The 15,673-nt window shown below is 33.5% G+C and overlaps 2 protein-coding genes across 3 annotated transcripts; both read right to left on the reverse strand.

The window, feature by feature from the left end:
• Positions 1-2,699: 2,699 nt before the first annotated feature.
• On the reverse strand, positions 2,700-4,561 carry LOC107420368 (WSC domain-containing protein ARB_07867). The gene is given in 1 exon segment (NM_001323872.1): positions 2,700-4,561. A coding segment is annotated over 1 exon segment (1,638 nt). The 5' UTR covers positions 4,489-4,561; the 3' UTR covers positions 2,700-2,850.
• Positions 4,562-10,466: 5,905 nt separating this feature from the next.
• On the reverse strand, positions 10,467-15,343 carry LOC107420365 (protein DECREASED SIZE EXCLUSION LIMIT 1). Of its 2 annotated transcripts, XM_048476444.2 has the most exons (13): positions 15,094-15,336; positions 14,898-14,960; positions 14,706-14,777; positions 14,425-14,487; positions 14,071-14,276; positions 13,163-13,221; positions 12,972-13,065; positions 12,765-12,831; positions 12,281-12,363; positions 12,105-12,196; positions 11,805-11,911; positions 11,410-11,473; positions 10,467-10,783 (listed from the first exon to the last, which is right to left on the reverse strand). In XM_048476444.2, exons 1-13 carry the CDS (start codon positions 15,198-15,200, stop codon positions 10,685-10,687), a joined length of 1,176 nt encoding a protein of 391 aa, XP_048332401.2. In that variant the 5' UTR covers positions 15,201-15,336; the 3' UTR covers positions 10,467-10,684. The 2 variants fall into 2 exon arrangements, 1 of the variants encoding a protein (XP_048332401.2); XR_007241724.2 differs by lacking the exon at positions 10,467-10,783 and having other exon boundaries at positions 11,405-11,473; positions 12,079-12,196; positions 15,094-15,343.
• Between the last annotated feature and the right edge of the window lie 330 nt (positions 15,344-15,673).

A 15,673-nucleotide genomic window follows, 5' to 3' on the forward strand; every position in this document is an offset into this window, starting at 1 on the left:
GGGTAATGTAGATGATCGGCACCAGCTTCTCTGAAGATTTTGAAACAAACCATGTAACATTTTCAAAACAAATCATACGGGTAAAGGTAAACTTGATCGATGGGAATGTTACTGAAGGAAAGGCTATTATTTAACCTTTTTTTTGTTTTTTTGGGTGGATAAAGACTATTGTTTAACTCCTCTTGGAGACCACTTGTCCAAATTATCAATGAGGTCCATGCTATGTTACTAATGGCTAAACTAAAAAACAAGCTCCCGTTTTGTCTTTTAAGAATAAAATAAAATTGGTATCCAAATTGGGTTAAACAAAAAGGGTCTGGTAAGTGTCGGTGAGAACGGGAAACGTAGGTGGGAACGATTGCTCTGAGCCTAGCCATGACATTGATCATCGACAACAATCCTAATCCCATATGCACAGACCCGTGAACTATAAAATGTGAAATTTCCAATGCGTTTGATAACCCGTGAATTCACTAGCCGCCGTTAACCTTCACACAAATTTCAGAAATTCTTTGTCAAACTCCTAGTCGGAGACAAAATTTCTATCGCTTTTCTAATACATAAATTCCAAACTGAAGATGATACATATATATCCCACTATTACCCGCAAGTTCCCCCATAGAATATTTTCTTTCCACCATCTCATGTGACATTTTGGACCGGAAAGTGGATCTCATTATCCACATGAATGGGACCCGTGGGGATTCGTTTAACTTCTCGATTTTTTTTTTATCTTGATGGGTTAAAATATTGGTTTGATTTTATTCATATATCATTATATATAATCGCTCTTGCATGTGCCAACTTTTTTGTTTTGTTTTACTCTCATCATAACTTACAGCAATATTTTGTTTTCAACAGTGCAACAGAAAACAGGAGGGTGTCCATTGTTTTGTTGTTTTCTTATTCTTTTGCTTACCCGAAGAGGATTGCAATGGAGGTTTTACTTAACTGATTATATTTGGTGGGGTTACAAAAAGTGTAAAGCGTTCGGCTTGGAGGGGCAGGAAACCATGTGAGCATGAAGACAATTGGAAAACTATTTGTGGAGTTTTGCTTGTGCAATACATTATTAGATACATAGAGCCAGCCTCAAGTGGGGACGTTCTCAAATTTTTAAGTTGGATTTGATCATTTAGAATTTTTAAATTCAAAATTAGGTTTAATCATTTAGAATTTTTGAATTTGATGAGATATTATGGATAAATAAACATTTTAAGAGATAAGAATAACTAAATAATCAAACTCATAAAATAATGTAGTAAATTATTTGGCAAATTTTTTAATGTTTCTAATATTATTATTTATTAAATTCAAAAATTTTATATGATTGAGCTTACTTATTTTAAATTTTTAAATGAGGTAATCCTCACTTTTTCAAGTTGAGAATGCTCTCATTTAAGCAGCAGCATTGTGTATATATAATGGTTGATAGATATAATTAAGTAATTAATGACAATTTATATGCATGTTGGATATTGTATGGTATTTAATTTTGGTACTTGTTAGGTTTTGATGATATTCTAGAAGCAGTGATAAGAAAACAGTATTTGTATTCAAGCTAATACCTCTAAATGGATGTCTATTAACAAAAAATATAATAATAATAATAATAATAATAATACCTTTCCATGGATGTATAATTTGATATGTTTGCCTCAAGTTTTGATTCTAATATCAGCATAACTTGTGTATATACATCCAAAACAATGCAATATAATAGGTTTAAAATACTTGGGGATAAATTATAATACATTTATATGTAGCTTAAAACCAAAAAGGAATATAAATATAAATGGTGGCAATATAATTGGAACCCAGACAGATCCGCAAAAAGTTTTATAGCGTTGCTATATATGTATTCATTTCGAACACGACATCTCATTGAAGATGACCAGGGAAAATGACTTTTGTAGGTCCCTGCTATTTACGTGACCTTCCAAAGCAAAACACTCCCAAATCTGAAAACAATTTATATTGTTTTTGACTCATTGATGATTAGTATGTTCATGCATTCAATTTATGCAACTACATGCACCAATAAGAAACACAGAGCATCAAAATTTCACTTTTGACTGGTTTTCTGGTTCTGGAAATGTACGTAATAAAGATAGTGTTTTTCCAAATGAATTTAACCGAGCCGATAAAAAAAAAAAAAAAAAATTAGATTCCTAAATTTGGTAGCGGTAAACCATCTTCGAAGTTTTCTGGTAGATGCAGTAATCGATCAGACGGCCAAGATTAGTTGCGCTTTTTGTACTGAATGATGCTATTTTTTATTTTTTATTTTTTTTTGGTTAAGAAAGGTTTCAGTTCAGATTGTAATATGTTTCTTTTCTGCTTCGTAAAAGTTTCTCTATACACTTTATCAAAATAAAATAAAAAATAAGTTTCTCTTGCTCGTTTTCTTGTCGGCGTTTTAATCGTTTCAAGTACTATTCTTTTTATAGGATTAGGAGCTATGATGCTTTTCTCCTTGCAATTTGTAAAGTTTAATTCTTTTCCTTTGTTCGTTTTATTTTATTTTTTTATATTACGTTAAGGAATTTAATAATATAGATAGTTACATTAATATATAATTAAGGAAAAGGTGTGAGTAAAGTATAAGAATTAACTGTAAACAAAATTCCTTCTGACTTTATTTGATAATAATATATGAAAAATCCTAATCGATCGATAAATAAATACAACTTTTTTTCTTTTGACTCTGAATAATATATATTGCAAATTATTAACAAAATCTTAATAATTTTCTATAAATTAAATATTCTGTTGATCTATCAATCAAGAATATAAAATGTCGAAAAAAAAAATAATAATAACAAAGAAAAAGACCATTTTGTACGTGACTCACACAATCTGGACCCAAATTCCGAGGCTAGGAATTTCTTGATGAACCACGAATAAAAGATAATAGCCCGAAGGTGCAAGATTACCCGAACTGGGTGTCGTAACCTGAACTTCGTACGTCGTTTTCCCTAAATTTCTCACGCTCTCAGCGCCAAGCACCAACAGTCTCTGATTCATCGAGAACGAGTGCGTCGTAAACGACGGCGATACCATCGTCACCGACACCAATTTCGTCGCCACCGTCCCTGTCACCGTGAACCGAACAGCAAGCTTCTGTGCGTACGCGAGCTTCGTTTGGGAAGTTGGAGATACTATTCTCGGACGCAGATTCGAGAACTGTGCTTCCAAATACGAAGGGCTAAAAGCTTCCAGGCTCAAATCAGTTGGGAATATCACACCTGTGAAATTGTAATACACATGCGGGTTGCTTCCACCTACTAGTACTCTCCCATCTCGGAGTAGTATCGCTGTCGAATGGTACATTCTGGGTATGGAGCTCGGGTTTTGCGATTCGAATCTTGACCCGACTGCGTTATTGGGTTTGTATATGACTGGGTTCAATACTGGGTTCCGGCCCAATTCCCATCCCGCTGTTCCCGCTGCCCCTCCGTTAATGATCAAAACGTTGCCGTTTGGAAGCAACGTCATGTCTCCCATGACTCTTGCCGTAGGCATGGTCTCCACCACCCATTGAGGATTCGGGTCGGTGATTTTAATCCGTGCACATGTTTTTAAAGCTCCAATGAAATTCCGTTTAATGGCTTCCGTATACGAACCTTTCGGAGCTCCACCACAGACCAAAACCTCAGCTTCGATAAAATTCGCTTTAAGATTTTCCAGTGGGAGAAGAACGGCAGAGCCAGTGCTGGGATAAGACCTGGGATCGCCACCGGGAATTTCGGGGTACGTCTTCAAGACCTTGTTTTTCACGTAATCGAGCAAGATAGCCCGATTGTTGGCGAAAACAAAAAGGTTACCATCAGTGTTGAGAAAAACGAAAGGGTAGAGATTGTTCTCTATCTTCGGGTCGTTGGTCTGAACCAAGAATGGCAAACTATAAACATTCGAAGCAGACGCGGTTTTCGGATAAAACTCGTAATTAAACTGCCTCCGACCACCGATGATAATCTGTCTTCCATCTGGCAGAATATGATTGGTCGCGTACCATCTGCGTGCCGCGAGTCCAAGCTCTATCTCCTGCCAATCACAACCAGAGCAAGGCTTGTAAATCCTCACCCTCCGTTCTCCATCATTGTAACCACCGGTCTGTATAAGACGACCGTCTGGGGTAACACAGCCAGAGGAGCACCAAACGTCGGTCTGAACCGTAAGTGGTCGGAAAGTATTGGTAGCGACGTCGTATTCCGCCGAGTGTGCCGTACAGTCTACTGTAAGCACAGTGTCGTTGGGATCGTTACGGCATTTACCTGCAGGCAAAGATAAATTGGAGGGACCGAAGTCGGTGCGGTCGAAAATGACGACGCGGTCGTTGTTGAGCAATTGCATGTGCATGGCGGAGATACCAATGCTTTTCTGGAGAAGTTGCCATTGACCACCGGCGGCATCTGCGAAGAGAGGTGGTCCGGCGAAGAAATGGGGAAGAAGGAAGAGGAAGGAGAGAATGAGAGCTGGTTTCATGGTTGGGTAAAGACTTGGCAAGTTGGATGGGTAGGGCCTTTTGGTTTGATTTGGTATGGTCGGGGACAGTGGTGCTGTGGGTGCTGTAAGGCCGTCTGTCTCTCTTTAAATCACTTGTGTACGGGGAGAGAGAGAGAGAGATTCCCACACGTTTAATCGTGTGGGACAGGAATATTGAAGTGACTGTTTCTGTGCTTACTTACTTCTAATACATAGTCTATATACACGTTGGCTGGAATATGATTGATTTTCAATTTTCAATTTCCTTTATTTTCTTTTCTTGACTATGAATAGAATTAAAAATATTGACTTTGTTACAGAATTTCAATTTTTAGCTTTCCTCTGTCCGTAAATTTACCTAATTGATAAACTTTCCTTTATGGTGTATATGTATATATTTTCTTTCTGTGTAAATTTGTATTACTACGTTCATACTTTGTACTTCTTTTTTAGAATGAAACCCATTTGTGACAGTGGTGGGACTTTTTTTTTTTTTGTTTGTTTGTTTTTCATACACATTCTGACTGATCACAAGTTTCTTTCTCGCTTTCTCATCTGGTAATAATCTGCTTCTTTAGTATATAGTTACAGATTTACCCTCGTTCATATAAAAACAAATTAATAAATAAAAATAAAAATAAATGAAGGTCGAGGGATTTCACTTTCATGGCAAACTGGCATTATACACCCTTTTTTTTCCTTTAAAAAAAAAAAAAAGAAAAAAGTGGCATTGTTTTGGCCTTTAATTATTTAAGAGCTTTTTTCCTTAAAACAACGAATCTTCCAAACAAAAGGCCTACTGGATAGTTAAGCCTACTGGATAGTTAACTTTTCAAAGGAAAAATATGATGAAGGAGGGGGACCTCGGCGTAAGATCGAGGCCCTTTGCTTTCAATTTGCTAACAGAGTGGTTTCGTGCTCTTTAATAAGCTTGATAGTGGGGCCCTCCATTCCCTTCTCAAGCTTTGAGAACACGTGCACGAAAGTTGCTTCAGCTTAAACATCCCATCCTCTCTAATCGTATCTAAATCCCCTTTTCAATCGGGTCTTTGTCATGTGTGTTTGATTCTTCTATTCAGCTCAATCTAACCAAAATAAAAAATAAAAAAAATTAATAACAATTATCAAAGATTAATTTAATTAAGATTAATTCATTTCGTTTGTCCCATGTCCTGGATTTTTACCTGAATACAAAGTCTTAATTTTGCTGGTGATTTGATTAGAATCTTTTCATGTGTTTATTAAATATATAACATCATTTATAATATAATATATTTATTTATTTGTAGAAGCAATCATTTTTTAGGGTCAGGCTTTCACATGGATCGTCAACATTATTCCAATCTATATTTTATATATTCCCAGGAGACTGCCGTTTCAGTAAATTGGACCCATGGGTTACTTAATTCCTTAATAATCCCATTTCGTTCGGTTGTGGGTGAGTCCCTGGCCCATACAATAATGTAATTCTTGCAAATTTTACAAGAAATGAAGAAATAAAGGAAACAATGAATTAAAGATTAATATAATAGTTTTTAAATATCCTACTAACCGACACATCTGGATAGTTTTGTTAATTATAGATGATTTCAATTTAGAATTTAAGGGTAATTTGTCCAAATTAAATACCTTAGCATATAGTCAAACGTGAAAGCCAAAAAAGTTTACTTAATCGTATTGCGTTGTGTTAGGCTCAAATTTAAACTTTTAGAATTTGAAAGTCTAATGTATGATTTGAAAGTTGATTGATGAAGCTTTGAATAATGGAACTAATATAGTTTAAAACGATATTATCAATATATATATATATATAGTTTAAAACGAATTTAGTTCCGATGAGTATTTCTAAATTGAAATACCTACGCTATTCTATTTATTTATTATTATTATTATTTTTACTTTTTGTTGGCTCTTGGCAGTAAAATGAGAGGCAAAACAAAATAGTTGCTAGCTAGCTCATCTCATAATGAAGGTATTTAGTTAGTTAAGATCTACTAATGTCGTTTTACTAGCAAAATATTATCATGAATGAACTTGAATTTGCTTTATACATGGATTAGAAAAGTGCAATATATTGTTATATCTAATGCATTCTGTTTGAACCACCAATTTTTCTCAAATATTTATTATTATTATTGTTATTTAAATAGTAATGATAATAAATTTAATGATTAGATAGAGTGATTGGAAGGCTAAGGCTAAAATGCTATTTTAAAGACTTTTAATAAATATTATTTTTGGAATAAATCAATTTCTTGAAAATTTAAAGGTGATGAACAATTATTTATGACTAATATTTGAATTCAAATTTGAAATGAGTTTAATTGATTCAAGAGAAGATTATGGAATTAGCACCAATGACAATATAAATCTTGAGAATTTTTTTTTTTTTTATGGACATATTTTGCATATCAAAACTCCATTGAAACTTTCCTGTAGTATCTCTTTACAATATTATAGATTTCTATTTACTTTCAATAATTTATATTTTCAGCAATTTTTTTATTTTATTAGTGATTTAAATTTTACCAGTTTCTTTATGCAAATTTCATTGTATTAAAACCTATTTTCTAGGCATTAAGAACTTTTAAGTTGTTCTGTTCAATCTTTTTCGGTCGGTGTCTTTCAGCGACTAACTGTAAAGGAAAAAGAAAAAAAATAGTCCTACGCATGGTGTTTTTTTCAAGCTGTCTTTAATGAACTACCGCATCTTGTCCATCTCTTTTGATTTTTCATATGCTTCTCATACACGGATCTATATATATTTTCCAAGAAGCCATGCACGGAAAAAGAAAATTAAAATAATATATATTAAGAAGGAGAAAGTTTAAAAGAAAATCTTATAAGGGTCTAGATTGGTTATAATTAAAAAAAAAAAACAGAAGAGATGTCAAGTGATCAGAACAACAGTTATATTATTTAATTCTGACTTTTCTTTCTTCCCATTGACAGCTTTTATATATAAATATATATATTTTTTTCTTTGAAATATAAACTATATATTTTGATACAAATTTACAGCTTATGTATTAGTTCATCATATGATATGAAATTGAATATTTATTTTATTTGCGTTTTTTTTTCTTTTTTTTTTGGTGAATCAATGAACCAATAATGATATGTTATGTGACTCTATGTCGCAGATATTCTCCAAATATTATATGTATTATATAATATTAAATAATATTCTTGGAATAATTTGATGCGGCTGCTTTTTAATTTCAAAGCTATCATGATGTCGTATTTATACGAGGCGGGTGAAAATAGAAAACTGCCATAACATTTAGCAACAAAAAAATATAGTTGTGATTGGTTGTAATTAAACCTTTAGTTTATTTCTATAACGTATGGTATGAAATAGAATGATGAGAGCAGAGACATCGTTCTCTGTATACATAGATAACGGACGACAATATATATATATATATATATATATATACACACATATTTTAATGTCTGAGATTCTTCTATGTATTAATACAACGAGCATGAATAAAATATTACTTATTCAATTCCAAACATGTCGGCAACATACCGGTACCGCAACCAAAACAAAGACAGCAACATACCGGTACCGCAACCAAAACAAAGACAATGAAAAGCTTCTCCAGATACGTATTTGCTTCCTCTCACAATCACAACTCAGCTAAATAATTTTCTCTTTTAAAGAAAAAAATAATTATAAAAACTACATAAATTTCAAAAAATGTATCATATAATTAAAGAAATAATTCAGAATAAATGGATTACAAATTAAGAAAGTCAGCATTATTTATTTATTTTTTCTATCTCTTTTTGAGTTCGAGTTTGCTTATCCTTTGAAGTTTGAAGATAGGCTCTAATAAAGGATTGGCGACATCTTCCAGAGATTTAAGTAGAAAACGACTGGTTTGGCATAGTAATTAATCAATCTTTTCCACACAAGCAACAAAACTTCAACTTGATTTTATAAGATTAATTATATAAGCCAATTAGCTACATATAAGGAAAAGAAGAGTTCTATTTGTCTTCTTATTCGCTAGTACTAGCTCCTGGCTTGTGACGTACCATGATTAAATTCTACGTTCACGACGACACTCAATTTCAACTTTTCGAATTTTTATCCTTCGTGGAACTTACTTTGCAACACATATCTATATATATATATATAGTGGACACTGAAAGGTGTTTGTGATTATTACATCATATAAACATTTATTCAAACGCTTTGGGAGCCACCCAAAACCTAATTGAATGTGACCCAAAATTGAAAGTCATTGTTTTCTCTAGACTATAACACTCTTTTAATTTGAACTCGCTAATAATTATTGATACAGATTAATCTCCTAAATCATAAGTGTTCTTTTTGGACCAGATGAAGGTAGAAGGTAGGAAATTAATGACCACTTCAACGACCTATTATTAAAAATCCGGTACAAAGTAGCAGAATTTCGAATATGTGGAACAGGTGTTGGTGATAAATAATTACAGTTTAAAGACAGGTTTGGTTTGCGTGGAAGATATTAACTTTTGTCCTGCTATTTTTTTCTCTCTTTTTTTTTTTTTTTTTTTTTTTTGGTTTAATCTTAGGGTATATATATATTAGATGAAGTTATAAGGCAAACCGAGCTACCAGAACCACATGGTTCAGCGCATATTAATTAAGCTGGGAAAGACCACTTCATAAATTAGAGATCTCCCATGTAAAATGTTTAATAAATGATACAGCAAACAAAATTATTTGCATCAACTAACGGGTCTAAATAGAACTAGTATTAAAAAAATACTGTGGATAAAAAAGAAAGAAAATTCAAAACCTAACCTTTCGCAATAAATAAAACCATTGAACTTGGAACTTGGAATAATATACGAATTCCTATCCATGTAAATGATTTAAAATTGAAGAAAGAAAAAAGGTTTCAAATTATCAAAATTCAGAATCTAGGGGCCGACCTTTAACCTGTTTTATGATTTGGGATTAGTCTGAAACTAAAGGAGATTAAAAGAGGTTTTCTTTAAATGGGACAGAAGATTATCCCATTTCAACCAGCTAAGCTTTGATGAGATGGATAAAGAGAGAGCGTTGTCCATCTTAAAGTAGATAACCAGCTTCAAGTAATTGACCTTTTTGATATCGTTTTATTATTATATCATTATTACGTTCAGTTCATGTCAACGTTCAGACACGGTATCTGGGGCCAAATGGGCCCTGAGGAAGTCAGTGGGCCTTTTTCTATGAAAGGAGCTTCAGGCCTAAATAGTGAACGTCCACCTCACAACACGTTAACATAGAAAGGATGGGACGTACAAAAAAACAAGAAAATGAACACATAAAACCCATTTTGTGGTGAATTAGGAATTATTTAATTCAAAGCTTCAACTATTAATCCAAGTCGCCAGCTGTACTTCATTGTTTTAAAAAATAAAAAAAAGGTTGCCATGTAGGAGTTGGAGCAGTTATCCTTTTTGTTAGCAAGCAGGAGCATTATCCTTGGTAAAAGGCTTTTAATTGCAAACACTTTTTTTTTTTTTTAATAAAAAGTTTATTAATTAATTTTTGCCGATAATAACAGTAGCCAAGATATTCACCCAGCAGACATTTATTGTAAAGGAAGTGGAGCAACAATCCTTTGTGCACTGTAGATTTTTATTTTCCTGCCTAACTAATTCACACGAGGATTCGACATGCTATTAAACATGGAGCAGCTATGCCTTTATCCACGTTAGGTTTTGCGTCTATCCACCAGAATGGCCAAAAATTATAATAATTATTAAAAAAAAAAGAAAAAAAAAGGTAGGTTTGGATTCTCCAACGTTGTCAATCTACCACTCAATGCAACGACGCCAGGAATCACATCAGGGTGTTGTCGTAGATGACTGACCAACCAAATTAACATTAATTCGCACGGGAGATATAATAATATGAGTGATTATTAATTATTTATACTTTTGACGTTTAATTATCATCACATGCATTCACATAATTTCATCGGTGTACGTTTCACTAAGAAATTATCGTGTTTATTTTGAGGCAGCCATATAAAGACCATGTTTACATTTAAAATGGTTTTCTTCTCAAATAGAGGCTAGAAATATCAGCATTAACAACCTAATATAAAAAATAAAAATCAACAACGTATGCATCAAACTCTATTTTCAATGCTTTTGAAGAAATTAGCGTCTTTAACGACACGATATGCAGAGTATCATACACATTTCACGTTTGAGGAGGATAGAGCTCCCACAGCGCCACCGTCGTGTCTTCCGATGCAGAAGCCATTAGCTTAGAATCCGTTGAATACGACACCGCATTACACTACCACAAATATAAATAAAATAAATAAAAATAAAATAACCCCACTCAACTCAACTGCCCAATCATGCAGAGCATCATTACTGGAGAAAGGGAGAGCAATATAATAACATCAGCAGGTAAAGATCTCTTTTTAGTCGCATTCAATGGAAACAGAATTCTTAATTGTGCCCTGACTAGTGACTAGAAGGATTTATCAGCCTCATCACAACGAAAAGAGTAATCAAAATTGTCACCAATTGTGAAAGATGTAACAGCCAGAAAGCCGGTGAAAAGTCAGTTAATTTGGGATGAACTCTTGAAGGATTTTTCAAAATATACTAAAAGCATAATATATAGAGTGGAAAAGATGTGGAACCAATTCTGCAAATCTAACAAGTAACAAATTATAGCAAAATCCTAGTCTAAGAATATACTTGAAACCAAGAAACATCCCAGGTTTGAACATACATTTCTATGTAGTGCAGGTAGAAGTATAACGTAGATAGCCATATAAACAGATTGTTTCCCATTATAGGCCAAAATGAAAAAGTAAAAAAAAAATATATATATATATATATATACACAAAAAATGCCCAGTAGGAATTGTAGAATTATTTTCTTGTTCTGTCAAATGAAATCTGACTTACCGTTGCATGGTGATACTTCAATATCGCCAAAGCATTTCCTTTGCGATAATTGTATATCCGCACTCTGCCATCATGCAGTTAAGAGGAAGATGAAAAGAAATCAAACTCAAAAAACAGAGAATGAGAAATTGAAACATAATTCTTACAAAAGAAGCTGACTCATCATAACAAACATTGCTGATTTTTATTTTCTAGTTAAGTCGTAGTTGCATCCAAAAACAGTATCAGTCTGTTCTCACAACTATTCATCAAAAAAAAAAAAAAAGAAAAGAAAAAGAGAGAAGATATTCTCTCTCTCAACTAAACAGTAACTCTTCCAGAAGAAAGTTTGTGGCATAATTGTATTATAGTAAGGGAATATCAAATTTAAAGATGGTGATGATGGTGATCCTAACCTGTGGTCCCAGCCCGCTGTTGCAGCAATTTTTCCATCTGGTCGAATAGAGGTGCCTGATATGCCAGGTCGTTCTAAACTAATCTCTTTCTTGATGAAGCAAGTACCCTATATCGAATCATGCATAGCATTACATGAATTTAGGAGTAACTTTTCCAAGAAATATGAAATTATATTTCAGTAAAAAGAACGCAGGAGCAGCAAAATAATAAATCAAGAAATAAAGAGCTACTCCTAGGCTACCACAAGTAAACTTCTGCAGGCTATAACTTAACTCTAATGCATAGTGGGAGGGAGTTACCACTGAATGATCCAAACTATACATCACAACTTTATCGTCAGCAGCTCCAGAGATACCACCAATGCATGACCCATCCACACATAGGCTTAGAACTGCACACAAGATATGTGATTACTATGTCTTGTCACAAAAAACATTAGAATACATGTGACTTCTCAAAACATTCATTCCCTCACCCGGCTCTGAATGAAACTTGACAGATGTCAGTGGAACTTTAGGATTTCTTATGTCCCACCAAAGCATTGAACCATCCTCATAACTGCAGCATGTAGAAGAAAGTGGCACAAACTATATCAAATATTGGGTAGTTCTGCTTCCTTCATCATAACCATCGTATAGCTGATACTAAGCATCTACGAGACCTATGGGCTACAAGATAACTCAAGTACTTTTAATGAAAGGGGAAGCAGATTATAAGTGAATTTTTTTAGTAATAGCAAAGTAAGTTGAATATTATCTAAAACCCAGCAATAAACAACTATTAGACATGACAAATCAAGGTATCTACTAAGTATCAAAGTTTCTTTTAACATATATTAGCATAACCATTCAAAAAAAATTGCTTCAGCTGCATGCAATAGAGTTAATAGATATGCCCCCTAATCAAGGTTCTCTGATCCATGAAAATAGAATATGAAGATGAAGGGAAGAAGGATGTACCCAGCTAATAAATTTAGAAACCCTTGTGATTCAGATGTTAAAAATGCTTGAACGGCCATGCACATTCCTACAAAGAAACAATTGATAATGCACACACCTTAAGCAATTGTAGGTTGGAATAGATCTGTCAAGCTGAATTCATTAAGGCATCCTATATAATCCCACGCAGCAATTTTCGGTGGAAAATCTCATAGATTAGTAAAATACCTCTCTCCTTGGTAGAAATATTTGGTGAACCATCAGAGCAGTTTTGAGGAAGCTGCATGACCCTTTCTGCATTATTCAGATCCCAAATCTCAACCTGCACATTAACCCATAATAATATGAGCAATAGAAAAGAAACTAAAAAATCCACACGCATAATGAAAGTGATCAGAAATCAGAAGTGACATATTGACCTGAAAAGACTGCTCCCCTGCTATAGCCACGTAGTTAGGTTCTTCAGCATGAATATCTCCTAAAACCAATCAAAAATTTAGTTCACCATTACTCTAATTTCACAGCTGTATCAAAGCAATAAATCCCACAGCAAGAGTATAGTCCAAAGAAAAAACCAATACAGAGGATAAACTTTAAATCAGCTAACTTTCTTCCACAAGTTAAATTTCATCCGCTCGTTCCATAAATCATGCTATGTTCCACTATATGGTTAAAAAGTTACTCCCACTTTCAAGTCTATGAGCATGCATGTTAAGATGAATAAAGATTTCAACAAATACAATGCGGTAATATAAAATTGTCAGAGTGCTAGAACAACTTCAAGAACTTTTTATCCAAGTTTCTGTTGAAAAAGAATAAAGACTTAGAAAATTGGTGTTGAAATTCAATTTATTATTATAATAGAAGTCCAAATTTCCAGCTCTGAGGAAAGGTGAGCGTTTCTACCATATCTAAACACCTTATGAACTTTTAAGTTTTAAGCTGCTTCACTAACTCAGACCCAAAAGTCCCCTTTTCTTTTAACATAGGTACATTGGGTTGAAATGAAGGAATGCTTTCATATTGAAACAGTACATGTCCTAATGATTCCTTCCCCATCCTCCATTCTTTTCTTATCAGTACAATGAATATCCCAATATAACATGTTCTGCAGACACCTTATCCTACAGAAAGAAAATTTAGCCTGTCAAAGAATACAATACCAAGAATAGATATCATACCTGCCGTTAGTTCAATATCAATGTCATCAAAATTCAACTATACCATGTTAAAAACCCATAAGCACACGGAAAATTGCATGCATACAAAGACTTTGAATAAACTCATAAACAGCTCTGTTTTTCATAAAAGTTTTATCATGGCAAACCTTCGAAATTGCTAGAATGGTCTATTAGACTTCCTTGAGCGCTTTTACTAGTATCATCCTGAACTTCTCCATGCTTAATTTCTGCAGTCTCAATCTCACAGTCATGGCTAAGCCCCTGAACTCGTGCACTACAAGCATAAGGCTTCTTCACCAACGAAAGCTTGCAGAAGTGATAAGAATTTGTCTCTATTGTAACAGAGGGACTCCTATCATGCAAAGATATAAGTCAGCAAATCAGACTGACCCACACTTCATCACTGCTGGTCTGAAAAACCACACAAATAGATTTTATTATAGCTGTTATACAATGACTCTTAATTGATGGCTAGGCATGAGAAATTTGGTTTTAAGTACCTGGAATTGGATATACCTCCGTCTTCAATATCCCAACACTTAACGGTTCCATCCCTTCCCTGGCTAAACCAATTGACAAGGAATAGGCATTACTTAAACAACCTTTTTTTTTTTTTTTTCCTTCTCTAATTTATATTTCCAAATGGGTTAAAAAGCATTACATGTTTATGGGCATCATTCGAACTTCAAGCATATATGTTCTCTCTCTCTCTCTCTCTCTCTATATATATATATATATATATATATATACAAAGATTAGATAAATAAAAATCAAAAAGCACCTTATGACTTTGTTGGGTCCAATCGAAGAACTACTAGCAACACTGATAATTCCATGCGCCGCACTATGCGCCCTGCAATTAAATATTTTCTTAATATAATCAACTTCAAAATCATATAAATCATTCCCAAAATATGTTTTTTTAAATATATATATATATATATACACATATAAAAATTGGTGGACATGGTACCAAGCTGATGATATTGTCCGATGCTGGATCGTATCCCAAATCCGCAACTCACCGTCTGCGGCGCTAAACAACGAAAGAGTACCCAGTAAATATGATGGGAAATTTGGGTGAAATATTTCATATGATGTTGAAGAAGCAAATTTAGAAAGAAAAAAAAAAAAAAACACCAGCAAATAGAATGCGAAAGAAAGAGTACCCAGTAAATAGGAAGGGTTTTGATGGATGAAAATCGATGTCCATGACAGAGGCTCTGTGACCTCTGAGTACAGCCACGGGATCAGGAGGCGGCCTCTTCTTGCTCATCTTCGCTCTTTCTCTGTCGCCAAAATCAGTGTGTTCGCTCTAAGCTTAGCCCGCCACCAACAGACTCTTATTTTATAAATTCTTCTCTATGGAATTGGATGGCATTCCGAAAGTTAAATGAATATAACGGTACTACCAAATACTAACATGAAATAAATAAATACAAATATAAATATTTATAAAATTCAAATTATGTTTTTTTTTTTTAAGAAATTCAAATATGTTTGATATAACTTTGAAATTATTAGTCTTTTTTTTTTTTTTTGGTGAATCTTTGAAATTATTAGTCTTTTAAAAATCAATCTCCTCAAAACTCATTGACCAAAGAAAAAAAAAATTCCCTCAAAGGTCACAAAGCATCAAAAATATATTTTTATGTATTACCAATTACTTTTTTCGTACACGATATATAAATAAATAAATAAATCACATTGACAATAATTTTTTTTTTTTTTACAGAAAAAATTACCCAT

This window comes from Ziziphus jujuba, chromosome 5, assembly GCF_031755915.1.
Source record: "Ziziphus jujuba cultivar Dongzao chromosome 5, ASM3175591v1".
Taxonomy (NCBI): Eukaryota; Viridiplantae; Streptophyta; class Magnoliopsida; order Rosales; family Rhamnaceae; genus Ziziphus; species Ziziphus jujuba.

What these genes read in the sequence shown, in the direction of transcription:
- LOC107420365 (XM_048476444.2), bottom strand. Translation starts at nt 15,200, where the DNA reads ATGAGCAAGAAGAGGCCGCCTCCTGATCCCGTGGCTGTACTCAGAGGT. An exon ending in GGAGGTATATCCAATTCCAG is followed by an intron (nt 14,277 to 14,424) that starts GTACTTAAAACC and finishes TTTGCATGATAG; the next exon opens with GAGTCCCTCTGTTACAATAG. An exon ending in TATTTCTACCAAGGAGAGAG is followed by an intron (nt 12,832 to 12,971) that starts GTATTTTACTAA and finishes GTTTCTTTGTAG; the next exon opens with GAATGTGCATGGCCGTTCAA.